This window comes from Thamnophis sirtalis, unplaced genomic scaffold (genome assembly GCF_051295495.1).
Source record: "Thamnophis sirtalis isolate CommonGarterSnake01/CBP01778 unplaced genomic scaffold, rThaSir2_p1.2 scaffold_1, whole genome shotgun sequence".
NCBI classification, from domain to species: Eukaryota; Metazoa; Chordata; class Lepidosauria; order Squamata; family Natricidae; genus Thamnophis; species Thamnophis sirtalis.
Genome location: NW_028261381.1, coordinates 34,854,382 through 34,869,927, shown reverse-complemented (window position 1 = coordinate 34,869,927; position 15,546 = coordinate 34,854,382). Strand labels below are relative to the sequence as shown.

At 36.2% G+C, this 15,546-nt stretch overlaps 1 protein-coding gene across 1 annotated transcript in view; it reads right to left on the bottom strand.

Annotated features, from left to right (window-relative positions):
• NEB (nebulin) overlaps positions 1–15,546 on the bottom strand; it is a 221,952-nt gene that overhangs the window by 85,518 nt on the left and 120,888 nt on the right. The window contains exons 114-123 of the mRNA XM_087710553.1: positions 11,434–11,538; positions 9,612–9,923; positions 7,860–7,964; positions 6,335–6,433; positions 4,852–4,953; positions 3,216–3,323; positions 2,623–2,934; positions 2,305–2,409; positions 2,117–2,221; positions 1,385–1,489 (exon numbers count right to left, since the gene is read on the bottom strand). Of these exons, the coding sequence (XP_087566679.1) occupies positions 1,385–1,489; positions 2,117–2,221; positions 2,305–2,409; positions 2,623–2,934; positions 3,216–3,323; positions 4,852–4,953; positions 6,335–6,433; positions 7,860–7,964; positions 9,612–9,923; positions 11,434–11,538 (1,458 nt within the window). The remainder of the gene's footprint in view (positions 1–1,384; positions 1,490–2,116; positions 2,222–2,304; positions 2,410–2,622; positions 2,935–3,215; positions 3,324–4,851; positions 4,954–6,334; positions 6,434–7,859; positions 7,965–9,611; positions 9,924–11,433; positions 11,539–15,546) is intronic.

The window sequence follows — 15,546 nt, the reverse complement described above, 5'->3', positions numbered from 1 at the left end:
GGCCCTTTCCCCAGTTTGAAACACCAGCCTGCAACAGGCAGGATGATAATGTAAAATGGGTGGGTGTCTCACATTTTTTCTTTTAAAAAAATCCATCTTTAGTGGGAATATGATTTCTCTCTGCCTCTTCCTATTTCTCCTTTTCTCATTCTCAGATATACTACATCTTATCTTACAGATATGCAAAGGTAGTCCTTGACTTACAACAGTTTTTCAGTGCCGTTGTCACTAAGACAACGGCACTGAAAAAAGTGGTTTATGACCATTTTTCACACTTACGACCATTGCAACATCCCCAAGGTCACATGATCGAAATTCAGATGCTTGGCTACTGACTCGTATTTATGACATTTGCAATGTCCTAGGGTCAAGTGATCACCTTTGGCAACCTTCTGACAAGCAATGTTAATGGGGAAGCCAAATTCACATAACAACAGCATTACTAACTTAACAACTGCAGTGGTTCACTCAACAACTGTGGCAAGAAAGATCATAAAATGGGGCAAAACTCACTTAATAAACGTCTCACTTAACAGAAATTGTCGGTTCAATTGTGGTCATAAGTCAAGGACTACCTGTATTTTCCTTTTCCCGTAGAATGGCAGGAATTTTCTAGCATTACTAAAGAGGAATTCAAAAGTGGTACATAAATGAGTTCAGGAGCCACAATGGGTCCAGATTTTCAGTGTACTTGTCTCTTACTTAAAAAGATCTTTTTATGCCTGTAGGCAAATCCATTCTTCCATATAATTTTTTTGAAGTACCGTGTAATATAAAGTTTTCTTCAAGAGAAATTCCTCTGCTGAAGACTTCATTCTTGACTAAATTTATTCCCTTTGATTGATTTGTCAGAAACTCTATTGTACATCTTGTTTTCTCTGTGTGTGGCCTGTAGATTCTTTAGATCTATCATGATTAATAATCTATAGGAAAGACTATACATAGACAATCATTTGAACTTTGAAGAAGGATATATTAAATTACTGTATTTTATTCCAATTTCATTTTAAACTGTATTTTATTCTAATTTCATTTTAAATTGTATTTTATCCAATTCCATTTTAAACTATTTTTGTCAGATTTTAGTAATAATTTGTTTCTGGAACTCTGCACTTTGATATGGCCCAAGGGCTAATCAATAAAGTAAACTGACTAATTTGCAGAAGAAAAAGGCACACCGCAATATATTTGAACAGTTAACATGACTGTTTATTCCAGCAGCTGGAACAGTTTATTCCAGCCCATAAAAAATATATTACTCATTGATTTTATCTAAACTGTAAATTTAAATTTAAATCAATGAATAATATTTAGTACTTCCCCAAATTAAATTTCTTCCTAGTAATACAAGAATTTACATGATATGAAATACAAGATAACTTACATCGCTGTAGAGTTTTATCATCTGTCTAGAATGACTTAAGGCTGGTGTGTCATCAGAACCGATGTAGTGACCTTTTTGAAGGTTAAAGGTTTCTTTATATTTCAGCTAAACAGAAAAATGAAAGGTAAGACATCAGGTTTAAGGCTAACTTGATAGACTGTCTAGAATGATGACCATTTTAGAGCAATATAGAGAATTTGTTCTAATTTCTTAAAAATTCATAAAATATCACTTCTTTATTATTATTTTCTGTATGAAAGTTTGACACAAGGGGTGTTAAACCAATGTCGTCACGGCGTCATCACGTGACGTATCACAACTTTTTTCCCTTTTTCTAAACTGGGCTTGGATGTGGCCAGCGCCTAATGCATCTGGCCCGCGGGCCGCACGTTTGACACCCCTATTATAGACAAAATCATTGCTAGGAATTCTGTCATTAACACAGACATCACACAGTTATTCTGGCCTCAAACATGGATTATATTTTTAAAAGCATTGTAGAGCATTTATGCTCTATGTAACTGCCCTAATATTGAAGGTTTTATTAAAAACAACATTGCATTATAGAATAGTATATTAATTTAACCTTCAATCTACTGAATAATTAACACTACTGTAGATACAATGATCAAGCAAAACAATGACAAACTTATAGTATGGCTTCTTAAAATACATATTCTCTCACACAGGGACACATCATTCCTGCAACATCCTATTTTAAAGAATGCTTACGTCACTCTGCATGATTGAGTTTGCCTTTGCCAAAACCACATCTGGAGTGTCTTCAACGGATGTGAAATGGTCAAAATTATCAATGGCTTCCTTTGTGTAGATTCTCTGTAGAAAAGCATGACATAATCATAATTATTTTCTGGGGACAGTCTAGAAGGCTGCTATGAGTGTACAAAACAATAATTTACCTTGTTTATTAATTCCTGAGCATTCTTTACTCTCCGATGATCCACCGAATCTAATGGAATCCAACCACAGCCACGGAGCCATTCAAGATCAGATTTATAAAGGTTCTGCAAACATTAATGAATCATGATAAGTACAGTGTATATACAGTATATATGAATATGTACCTGATTTATTTTCCTAGATCTTTCTCTTAGATATGCGTTCATACCTAGCTTGTAAAAAAAATTAACTTCAGTAAAATTGAAGTTGGATGGCTATAACAAATCTGAATAAATAATAAAAAGTTAAAAAGTAATAATATTAATAATATTACTTACATCACTTTGAAGGTCATAGGCTTTCTTTGCCTGGATGCAGTCATTTTGGTCAGGGTGACACGTCCATTCATGAAGGTAATGACGATACGGAATTTCACTGACAAGGTGCTGGCAGTCTTTGGCTGCAATCACCGAGCGTATATCTGGGGGTATGTGAACGTGGGACTTTGTTTTGTGATAGGATTCTTTGTATAACCTGTCATTCTGAATCTTGCCAGCATGCTCAAACCACACCAGCTTTGGATCCTCTCTCATATTATTGACCCCAACATAGTGGCCTCTTTGGATGACGTAATCCGCCTTATATTTTAGCTAAAAGGGAGAAAACACATAAGCGTAAATATCAGTCTCAAAACTTTTCTTCTTCTAACTTGTGAAGTACGGTACTTTTTACTGTCCTCAGTTTCTGGAAAAATTAAGAAAAATATGGGTGCAATTGCATAACTTACAAAGAGAATGGGTCCCTGAAATGATAAACTGGGTCATTGCGATGAGAAATTAGATGGGCTTTGATAGGCTTTGTAATATTATGAAGGATGAGCATGGCAAATATTTGAAATCTGTGAGATTTTTGGAAGGTAGAAAGATTTTACCTCACTTTGGACATTATCAGAATGCTTGGCATGACGAAACGGCACGCTGTCAGGAGGCAAAGTGAAGCCAGTAGCTTTATGTTTCTCCCAGCTGTCCTTATACAGATGCTGCAAAAAAGAGCAGTAAGAAGTTAATATTGTCTGAAACACTACTATTGTTTCTAGTTCTATCAAAAATGCATCAGATTAAAAAATAACTTTTCAAGAAAATTGTTCCATATCTTGGAAATGTTGTCTTTTCAAAATATTTAACTGTATTTCAATATTTCAAATATAACTAATTATAAAAAAACTGCCATACTCAGAGATACGCAAGTGGCCAATCACAGCACCATCATGATTGAAAGGCTGCAGATATTGAATCTACAGGATCTCAGATGGAGGTCTAACTCTGGAGATTCCAGAGACTGGGTACAAAATCTTTTACACACACCTGTGTTGAGTCACTGAGCTATAGCTCTTTCCCTTAGAAGTTTTCTATTAGTGTAGCTTGGTTATATATGGCAGCCTTCAGAACAATATCTAGAGTGCTCCCACTTACTGAGGTTATTCAGGAGAGACTGAGCAAGAGATTCTTCTTGAAGGCTCACAAGGTCCTCTCTAACTCTGATTCTGTGTTTGTAGGTCCAATGTTATACTCTGTGATGCAGTCACAGAGTAATGTTTATGTTTTGACTTGTTAAGATTGTCCACTAGCCATGACTTTGTTTCTGTGTTCAATTAAAAGTGGAACATACACTCCCATCTGAACACGCTTGCAGATAAGATCATCTCCAGAACCTAAGTTCCTTCATGTTAATGAACATCCAGAGAATGGAATTTTTCCTCAGTGGTAATAAATAAATTCTCCAGAAGGATGGCATTGAATCATGATTACTTTCTTAAGAAATGAAATGCTAAAATGGGAATGGTTAAAGAGAAACCTGGGGGAAACAGTAGATGGTTTTAATTCTGTCATTATATTTGAGGGTTCTTAACCATCACTTAAAGATAATTGATTGTCTTATTTAGCCTGAAGTGACCTCTGTGCATAGCCTCTGTTACTATAATCACAAACTTTGCAAAAATACAGAAAACGTTCCCTACACTCTGAGGAGCCCAGTGAAAATTGAGCAGATTCAAGGGGAAGAAATGCTGAATAAATAAATAGGGAAGAAGATAGGAAACTTGCAGGAGAAAAGGTTTGAAATTCTGAATGGGAATACCATTGCAGGGTCACTTGCAGGGTTGCAGCTTTTGAGTTAAAAGAACTGTGTGAACTACCAAGAAACCAGATGGTAGTATGAGCATATATGAGAATATACAAAGGGTTTCACCAATAATGAGAAAAAAGAGGGGGGATATACAGATGGAAGCAACTAAAACAGTCCAATGAAAGCATGATGGGTCAATAGTGATATGTACATTTGTTTTGCAGTCAATGGAGTGGAAAACTATAGGAAAGGAAGATAAAATAGAAATCTCTAGAAATCAGCCCTGGCTGGGTAGAACTGCCAGCAAGAGGCCTATACATTTATATCCTTATTTTCTTTGACTGTAGTTTTTCACTAACTATCTCATCAGGACTCATGATTTAAAGATATAAAATTATTCTGAATTTTCTATTTACCATTGTTTCTGAGAGAAAACTACATACCTCATTAAGAATCCTAGCTGCTTCTTTAACTGCTTGCAACCGAGGTGTATCTGTTAGTGTATAAATGGCCTTGATGTTATTCCATTCCTCGTGGTATTTGACCTGGAAACAAATAAGAGTTAACAATAGAGTTATTATAGATCTAAGTTACAGATTTGCAAATTGCATCTTAAACAGACCATCTGATGCTCTCCAAATGTTTTGGCTTCCAATTCACATCAGCCTCATCCAACATAGCAATGGAAGCTAGGTATCTGGAACAAATCCAACTGACTCTCTGTTTATGATTTTTTATTCATGTATTTATGGATACTGATCTGCCTTCATTTTTGTAAATAAGAAAAATAAGAATCAACAGAGAACAAAAATATAGCCTCTAACTCAGAAACATACAAAGTGTGATTTGCATAATACATGCTCTTCTGCAAAAAAAAATTGGAGAAACAGAAAAGCTTATTGGCTAGATCAGAGTTAAAGTGCATTAAATGCAGCCTTTTTAACCTGTTAGAAACTGTCATGGTTGGCCTGCTATCTCTGCCCTGCAAATCCCTGGGTATTCTTACCTTGATATGTAAATATTGTTAGGGTATGCTGAAATGCCATTCATTTTATGCACTTCACAAGAGAAAAAGCACATGGACGTAGTCTTACCTTCCAGAAATTATGTATTTCTTTTTTACTTTATTCATTATTTATGAATAATAAAATTGTGTATGTAACTATAGGGTTGATTTATTATTTGATCTCACAATTTAATTAAAATCAGTTTGGTGTAGTAGATAAAGTACAAATCTTAGAAAGCAGGAGCCTAAGAGCTGTAGTCCCACCTTAGGCATGAAATGCAACAGGGTGACTTTGGGCCAATCACCGTGAGATTGTGAGTTCTAGTCCCGCCTTAGGCATGCAACCTGGCTGCCTGTCTTTGATCTCTCTCTCTCAGCCCAACTCGCCTCACGGGCTGCTGTTATTGTGAAGGAAGGAGTATAGATATGTTCTCTGCCTTGAGTTATTTATAAAATAAGGCAAGATAAACAATTAATAATAAATAAAATCAAAGAAATTGCTGTGGGGAGGGGAAGGGTTGGAAGCATATTTTCAAAGAAATCCTGTCAGCCCAGTCAGGAGATATTTGGGCCTATTCGAAACCCCCACAGTGCAAAATGGCTGACAAGAATCAATACTTTGCACTTGAACGCAAAGGAGACATTCCTTAGTTTGCTTTATAAAGGATTTACTGATGGTAGGAGTCAGTAGGATTAAAGTTTAAAGAATGCTGTACAGGGAAATAATTGACGTAGTTGTTGTGAAAATGTTATTTTCCTACTGCCACAGTTCACAAGATTCATTAAGCTGGGTGAGCTCTGCTGTGGTTATCAACATCCATAGTGATTTGTTCACAATATATCGTTTCCTTTTCCAAGATTTATTCCCTTTATCCTCGGAGATAAATGTAACACAACTGAAATGAAAAGTCAATACTTACGTCGCTTAGTATTTCTCCACCTTGTTTGGCTGTGATATAATCAACCCTGTCAGCCACCGGAGTGAATGGCAGTTTATCAGCTTTGGTACGATATAACCTCTGTAAAAAGAGACAGGGATACAGAGGTAAGGCAAATAATAAAAATAAATAGTCATGCAAGAAGGCAAGACAGGAGGAAAATACAGGGAATCCTTACGACCACAATTGACTCCAAAGGTTATGTTGCTAAGTGAGGAATTTGTTAAGTGAGTTTTGCCCCATTTTATGACTTTTCTTGCTACATTTGTTAAGTGAATCATTGCAGTTCTTGAATTAGAAACATGGTTGTTAAGTGAATCTGATTTCCCTATTGACTTTGTTTGTCCAAAGGTCGCAAAAGGGGATTGCATAACTCCGGGACATGGCAACCATCATAAAGGTGAGTCATTTGTCAAGCATCCAAATATAAATCATGTGACCGTGCGAATGCTGCAATGGTCATAAGTGTGAAAAATAGTCATAAGTCATTTTTTCAGTGCCGTTGTAACTTTGAACGGTCACTAAATGAACTGTTGTAAGTCTAGGACTACCTCTATATTCATCTGTATTGACAGCTATTCTTTTTGCTTTTGCTTTTTTTAATAACTCTTCTCCTGGACTATGCTAAAAAGCAGCAGTGCTAATTATTAAAATAATAATTAAATAACTAATTAATAGTAATATTTATCTGGTTGCTTTTATTGTGTTGTGAAGCTGTCTAGAGTCGCCTTTAGATGAAATGGGCAGCATATAAATCCAATAAATAAATATTAAAGTGAATTAAATTAAACCCTAACCTTTCTGTTCCTTTTGAGCAGTACAACATGGATATTGTATATCACATTAAATCAAAATCTGTTTTTTAGCTTTGACTTAACACTGTGTATGAAATAAGCCAATGATAATATATCCAATAAACCACAGTAAAATAAACCATAGCTTATTATTTAAAGGTTTTTACATTATTAGATTACATTAGATAATTTACCTTAGCTTTTTTGTTTTTCTTTTTGTTTGTTTTGTTTTTATTGATGTTGTGCGCTACCAAGAATGCTGTTTTTTAAGATGAGCAGACACATACATCCAGGAGTGAAATTCAGCAGGTTCTTACAGGTTCTAGAGAACCAGTAGTGGAAATTTTGAGTAGTTCGGAGAACCAGCAAATACCACCTCTGGCTGGCCCCAGAGTGGAGTAGGAATGGAGATTTTGCAATATCCTTCCCCTAGAGTGGGGTGGGAATGTAGATTTTACAGTATCCTTCCCCTGCCATGCCCACCAAGCCACGCCCATAGAAGCGGTAGTTTAAAAAAATTGAATTTCACCATTGCATACATCTAATAAATAAATAAAAATCACTCAGTGGATACTCAGTCCATAAGAACAAGCATACATGAAGGAGAAACAGTTTTGTATGAACTAAAGTCTGCACTGTGGAAAAGCGACATTTTTATAAATGGTGTTTTCTGTATGAAACAAGAAAGATCTTTGTAGGAGAAAACCTCTTACCTCGTTAATAAGGGCCTGAGCATGTTTGACATGGTTGACCGAGACAGAATCACTTGGCATCCAGCCAATTCCTCGTAACCATTCTAAGTCAGATTTATAAACAGCCTGCAAAGACCAAAAATAAAAAAGAGTTGAGACTTATTTACACTTTTTCCATCAGGCAATTTCTCATTCATTTTAACTGAAAGATAAAAATTGCTCTTTTCTCACAGAGAAGAGCAAATAAATTGGGCACAGCATACAGTAGAAGGAAAAAATATTATTTTGTTACCATTTTGATGCTGGTTTAACTTAATCATTTTCTATTTTCTTACCATAGTTTGATAAACATTTTCTTTCACATTCACATTTAATATCTGGTATCATATTTTACTGGAGACCTAAAATACATATTTATTTGAAATAATGATGTTCATTTACATGGATGCATCTGTGGGATTCTGATTGGAAAATGTAATTTTCATTAAAATAGTTATCTGCATGTTATGATTCTTATAATATCATGTTTATAGAAACATGGGGATGGGATTAAATACCATCAGTATGCGGACGATACACAGTTGAATCTGTCTGCCCCGTGCCAACTCAGTGAAGCGGTGGAAGTGATGTGCCAGTGCCTGGAAGCTGTTAGGGTCTGGATGGGAATGAACAAGCTTGCACTCAACCCTGACAAGACCGAGTGGCTATGGATGTTGCCCCTCAAGGATAGTCCAGATACTCCATCCCTAAGCCTGGGGGGTGAAATCTTACACCCCTCAGAGAGGGCCCGCAACTTGGGTGTCCTCCTGGATCCATAGCTGACATTAGAACACCATTTGTCGGCTGTGACCAGAGGAGCTTTTGCCCAGGTTTGCCTGGTACACCAGTTGCGGCCCTACCTGGACCGGGGGGCACTTCAAATGGTCACTCATGCCCTCGTCACCTCAAGACTCGACTACTGCAACACGCATGCAACATGGGGCTGCCCCTGAAAAGTGTTTGGAGACTACAACTGGTCCAGAATGCAGCCACGCGAGCGATATTGGGTGTACCTAGATACACCCATGTTACACCCATCCTCCGCGAGCTGCACTGGCTCCCGATTGGTCTCCGAACGTGCTTCAAGGTGCTGGTCATCATCTTTAAAGGTGCTGGTCATCATCTTTAAAGCCCTACATGGCTTAGGGCCTGGATATCTACGGGACCGTCTTCTGCCACATACCTCCCAGCGCCCGATAAGATCCCACAGGGTGGGCCTTCTCCGGGTGCCATCAACTAGACAATGTCATTTGGTGGCTCCTCAGGGGAGAGCCTTCTCTGTAGCTGCTCCGGCCCTATGGAACGATCTACCCCCAGAGATCCGGACCCTCCCCACTCTCGCGGCCTTCAAAAAGTCTATTAAGACCTGGCTTTTCCGGCAGGCCTGGGGCTGTTGACCTCTTAAATGAGGTCCAGCCCCACTATGGTTGAGTGTGTGTTGTGTTTTAACCTGCTTTGTCTTTTACTTTTTAAACTTTTTAGTACTTTTTAAATTGTCTTTTATGTAAGCCGCCCGGAGACCTTCGGAATTGGGCGGCATATAAGTTTATTAAACTTAAACTTAACTTAAACTTAAACTGGTTGATTCATATAAAGATGGCTTATAATGATTGAAGCAACACAAGTACTTCAATTTTGAACAGCAAATAGTAATATAATCAGCCAAAAGCCAAAGGAAAATGTAAAGAACAATAGTCAAAATATAATAGTACAAGCAATGAATTTTCTACTCACATCACTCTGTAACTCATAGGCTTTCTTGGCTTGGATGACATCATTCTGGTCAGGCAAACATATCCATTCATGTAGGTACCGGCGATAATCAATGTCACTAACCAGCTTCTGACATTTCTTGGCCAATAAGATGGACAGCATATCCACTGGGCTATTAAACTTGGTTTTAAACTTCTCAAAATGTTTCTTGTACTCCCTCTCACTCTGCAATTTGGCTACACGCATCGCCAGGACTAGCTTGGGATCATCATGGATATTTCGGAATCCAACGTGGTGTCCCACTTGCTTACGATAACCTTCTTTGTACTTGTACTAATTTTAAAGAAAGATACAAATAAAATTTCCATCTGTAATATCATAAATTGTAAAGGAATTGCATGAGAGAGCCTTGTTGCAATATCTGCCCTCTAGAACAGGGGTGTCAAACTCGTGGCTCATGGGCCAGATGTGTCATGCGCTTCCCACGCCCACCGAAGGGGAAAAATGTCATGATACATAACGTGACGACAACATGATGCCGCAAGTTTGACACCCCTGCTCTAGAACAATAGTCCTCAGAAATTTGTGTGGCTCCCACATGGATGCTTCAGATACCAACCATGCTACAACTTATAATGTTGCTGAGTTCTGTGCAGCAGCACTCAAAATTCATTGGATAATGATCTGTGATTGGGTCTAAACTTTATAAGCTAGATTTAATGACTAACTCACCATATCATATTGCTTTGGAACTTAATATAGTCTTCCAGCTCCCCTATACCCATGTAATGTTCTTACCCCTCTTTTTAGATGCTTGCTTTTTGTATATGTATTCATTTATATTTTAGATCTTCTAGTTTTTAATAATTTTGTTCTCTCAGATGCTGGGGAACTAATGGCTGTGGAGCCTCCTTCTGTTATAGTTGGTTTATAGTTGCTGTTTGTTTCTAACCAAAGTACATTTCTAACCACTGCAATCTTTTATTCTAAGTCTGGGAACCTTTGGTTAGAGTAAAACCTATTTAATAGCAGCATGGTAAAACTTCTGGCCAACATTGTATCAAGGAAATTCCAGGTAGTAGGCTAGACTGAAATGTCAAAAGGCCTCTGGGAAGATAGTATTGGCGAATGGGTTCTATAATATTATGTAGAATTGATTGATTCATCAATTGATTGATTGATTAAACCAGGAGTGGGTTCTGGCAGAGACTATTGCCAGTTCGCTCAGGGACGCTGCACGTGCATGCACAGTACAACTAAAATTGCTCTGCACATAAGCAAAAAACAAGATGGCAGTGCCATAGGAGCGAACTAGTTCAGGGGTGTGGCAGGCGTGGGTCGCTGCCAGTTCCAGGCCGCCAAGTTACTACTGGTTCGGCTGAACCAGTCCGAACCAGTAGGAACCCACCAATGGACTAAACATATATGCCACCAAGCAATTTATAGTTGGTTTTCTTTCTATTTTGTGTAAATGCTGATAGAAATTTAGGTCACCCTGTAGTCACCCAAAATGAAGATGAACTTATAAAGTTTTAAGTATCTTTCAGGCATATTGAGTGGTAGGACTTTTATCAGAATAAACATACTGTGGATTACAATGCTAATCTAAATATCCAGTAAATGTATATAACTTCATGTGCCAGAGCTGTTGCTTGCAGAGTTTATTCACAATAGTTGAATTATGCTTGCAATCTCTTATTTTGCAGTGAACTGAGATATATAAATATTTGATTTCTTTTATATATATATAAAACACCACCATTTACCCCGGTGAAGGTCTAGAGTTCACACACACACACACACAAATACACCCAAGATAAGAAGATGTAGTTAATATACTTACATCACTGGCAATTTGTCTTGAGGCTTTGGCTGTTCTGATTGGAATTGCATCTGACCTGTAATCAATGTATTTCTTTACATCGTCCCAAGCGTCCCTATAGAGTTTCTGCAAAAAAACAAATACAAAAAACCCCCCAATTCATTAAAACACAACAATATTTTCAATATTCTTTTGCCACATCTGCTTGTTTCTTTTTTCTTTTTTAGTTTTTAATTTCTTCAGTTATGGTTAATGAATGAAAGTTTCATATATATTTTTTGAATCACTTTTCCATGAATTACAGAATACAAGCAGTCCTCAAGTTAAGATCACAATGGAGCCCAAACTTTATGTTGGTGAGTGAAACATTTAGTAAGTGAGTTTTCTCCATTTTATGTCTTTTCTCACCATAGTTGATAAGTGAATCTTTGTATTTGTTAACTTAGTAACACGGTTGTTAACTGAATCTGGCTCTACCATTGACTTTGCTTGTCAGAAGGTCGCAAAAGGGGATCACATGAGCCTGGGACACTGCAACCGTCATAAATATGAACCAGTTGCCAAGCATTTTGATCATGTGACCATGGGGCTGAAGTGATTGTCAGTGTGAAAAATGGTCACGAGTAACTTTTTTCAGCGCCATTGTAACTTTGAACATTCACTAAATGAACTGTTGTAAGTCGAGGACTACCTGTATAGAAGATCAGATGGATGATGAATTCAAATATTGTAAATGAAATAGAATACACTCAAATGCTGGAGAAAGAATTAAAACTATTTTTTAGAATAAATAAAAAAGAAGACACCTCAATTCAAAATCTCTGGGATACTATGAAAGCATACACAAGAGGCTTTAGGATTGCCAACAGGGCAAGAAAAATTAGAAAACAAAAACAGCAACAAGAATGTATGCAAAAAGAACTTATGGAAGCCGAAGATAAACTACAGAAAAGAATAAAATTAAAAAAGAAAAAAGAGAGATGATAAAATATAAGATCAACTTAATAACTCAAAAGGAATTAGCACAGAAAATTAAAGCGGCCAGACAAAATTACTTTGAATAAGCCAACAAACCTGGATGATGGCTGGCATATAGATTGAAGAATGAAAGAGAAAAAAGGATGATATATCAATTAAAAGATGATGAGGAAGAATTCAATACAAAGCGGAAGAAGAGAAGCATATTGTTCATAAATATTTCGCAAAACTATACACGCAAGATAGTATGGAAGAAATCAAAATAAAACATTATTTAAACACAGAAAAGATAACACCAATCTCAAAAGAACAAAGGGAGGCGAAAAACAGGCCAATAACGTTAGCCGAAGTGGAATTAGTCCTGAAAAACCAGAAAAATAATAAAACCCCAGGACCAGACAGAATACCGGTGAAGCTATACAAATATAATAAAATAAAATTGGAAGAGCTAGGAGTGGAAATGTTTAATGAAGTTTTAGGAAAAGCCAAGATACCTGAATCATGGACAGAGCAATAATATTGCTAATCCCAAAAGAAGAAACCAACCTACAAGAAATTCAAAATTACAGGCCAATTTCATTACTAAACTCCAATTATAAAATATTTGCAGCAATTATGGCAGGAAGAATTAAACAGGTTTTAAACGAACAAATACACTCAGACCAAAACGGATTTTTATCTCACAGACACATTAAAAATAATACGAGAGTCATCCTAGACATAATAGAGTATTACGGGGTGCATCCAGAAAAACAAATGGTACTGGTTTTCCTTGATGCACAAAAAGCATTTGACAACGTAATCTGGAAATTTATTTTGGACGAGATGAAATTCAGAGAAAAATTTTCAAAAATGATATAAGGATTTTATAACAGACAGCCAAAGTTCTGAGGAATGAACTAACAGGGAAGATTGAAATTAAAAAAAGGAGTCAGACAGGGATGCCCCCTCCTTCCTTTGCTGTTTATATTAACTTTGGAAATTTTATTAAATGAAATTCAGAAGGACAAGGGAATAAAAGGTTTAAGACTCAAAAATGAAGAATATAAGGTCCAAGCCTATGCCGATGACTTAGTATTTGTTCTAGAGTATCCATTAGAATCCAGTCTGAAATTAATTCAAAAATTAGAAGAATATGGCAAAGTGGCAGGACTAAAGATCAATAAAGACAAAACAAAAATTATAACCAAGAACATGACAAAAAAGCAAGAAGAGAAACTGGAAGTAACAACCGGAATGCAAATAACTAAGAAAGTGAAATACTTGGGGATCTGGCTGTCGGCAAAATGTTCCACAATTAAAGATGATAATTATAATAAATTAGTGATACAAATAAAGAAAGATTTAGAAAATTGAAAAAATATTCAGCTATCACTCATGGGATGTATAGCGACAATTAAAACGAATATTTTACCAAGAATCTTATTCCTGTTGCAAGCCGTACCTATTAATCCGGGGGGGAAATTATTTCAAGAATTAAACAAAATAACCGCTAGGTTCATTTGGCAGGGATGAAAAGCGAGGATTAAACTAAAGTCAATGCAAGACAGCAAGGAGAGGGGAGGTTTAGCATTACCAAATTGGGATTTATATGCATCAGCAGTAACAATAATATGGGTGAAGGATTGGATAGAGCTAAAGAATAAAAGAATTTTGACCTTAGGAGGCCATGATTTGCAAGCAGGCTGGCATACATTCCTATGGGATGATAAAAATAAAGCGCACAAATACTTTCAAAATCATTTAATTAGAAGCGCGTTATTGCAAAAATGGCTCAAAATCAAAAAAATCCACTATGTGAAAATCCCGAATTGGCTATTACCGACAGAAAGGATGACCCATCCAAATTTTATAGATTTGAACAAAATGCTAAGATACAGAGACTTAATTGATAGACAGGGAAATTTAAAACAATTGAAGAATTGGCAGAACAGAACATGAAAGTTGACTGGCTAACTTACCTCCAAATCAAAACTAAATACAATAATGATACTAAATTATATGACATCGAAACAGAACCACACGAATTGGATAAAATTATTCAAAGCTCAGATAGAAAGATGACAGGGAGAATATATAAATTTCTCCTGAAGTATAAAATGGAAGAGGAAATTGTGAAAGAACAAATGATAAAATGGGCGCAGAACTTTGGCTATAATATTGAATTAGACAAATGGGAACAAATTTGGGGAACAAATTTAAAAATGACACTATCAATTGCATACAAGGAAAACCAGTAAAAAATGTTTTACAGATGGTACCTGGCACCAACAAGGTTAGCTAAAATCTTAACAAATAGCTCCCCAAAATGTTGGAAATGTGAATCAATACAAGGAACATATTACCATTTATGGTGGACCTGTGAGGAGGCTAAAAGTTTTTGGAAAAGGATCAAAATTGGCTGAAGGCAATAACAGGGGTTAAAATAGAATGGAAACCTGAAGTGTTTTTATTAGGAATAATGTCTGCAAAATACAAAAAAGAAATCCAGTATTTAATACTACATATAATTACGGCGGCAAGAATTGCCTTTGCCCAGAAATGGAAAAACAAATTAATTCCAAGTGAAGATGAAATAATAAGAAAGGTTATGGACTGTGCTGAAATGGACAAACTAACTAAAGAAATCCAGGGAAAAGAAGAATCAGAATTCTACCAGATATGGGATAAATGGTATAGGTGGATGGAGGAAAGAAACAAGAATCAATGAAGGAATATAACAAAACTCAAAAATAATAGTTATGAGTAAAATAAGAGGGTTAGGAATGGTGAAACCCAAATGAAATACAATAGAAGGGGAAATAATATAAGTGAGCGGTATCGATTGAATTGCTATTAGAAAGAACAGGAAGCTCCTGTTCGTATTGTATTGTGTAAATGTGGTGTACGTCTAAGTTTTGTGTGTGTGTGTATTTTACATGTTTGTCAATAAAAAAAAGATCAGCCTCCAGGTTAGGCCATGTATTCTGGTATAATATAGAATATATATGATTATATATGACATTGTATCCAAACAAAGTTTCAGTCAAAGCATTGAAAATATTGCACAAGGCAACCAACAGTTTGCAAAGTATAAAAAACAGCACTATTGTCATAATGAATTCATCTGCAATAATATTTCACAGGTGGCCAAAATGTTACTAAGAAATTCAACTA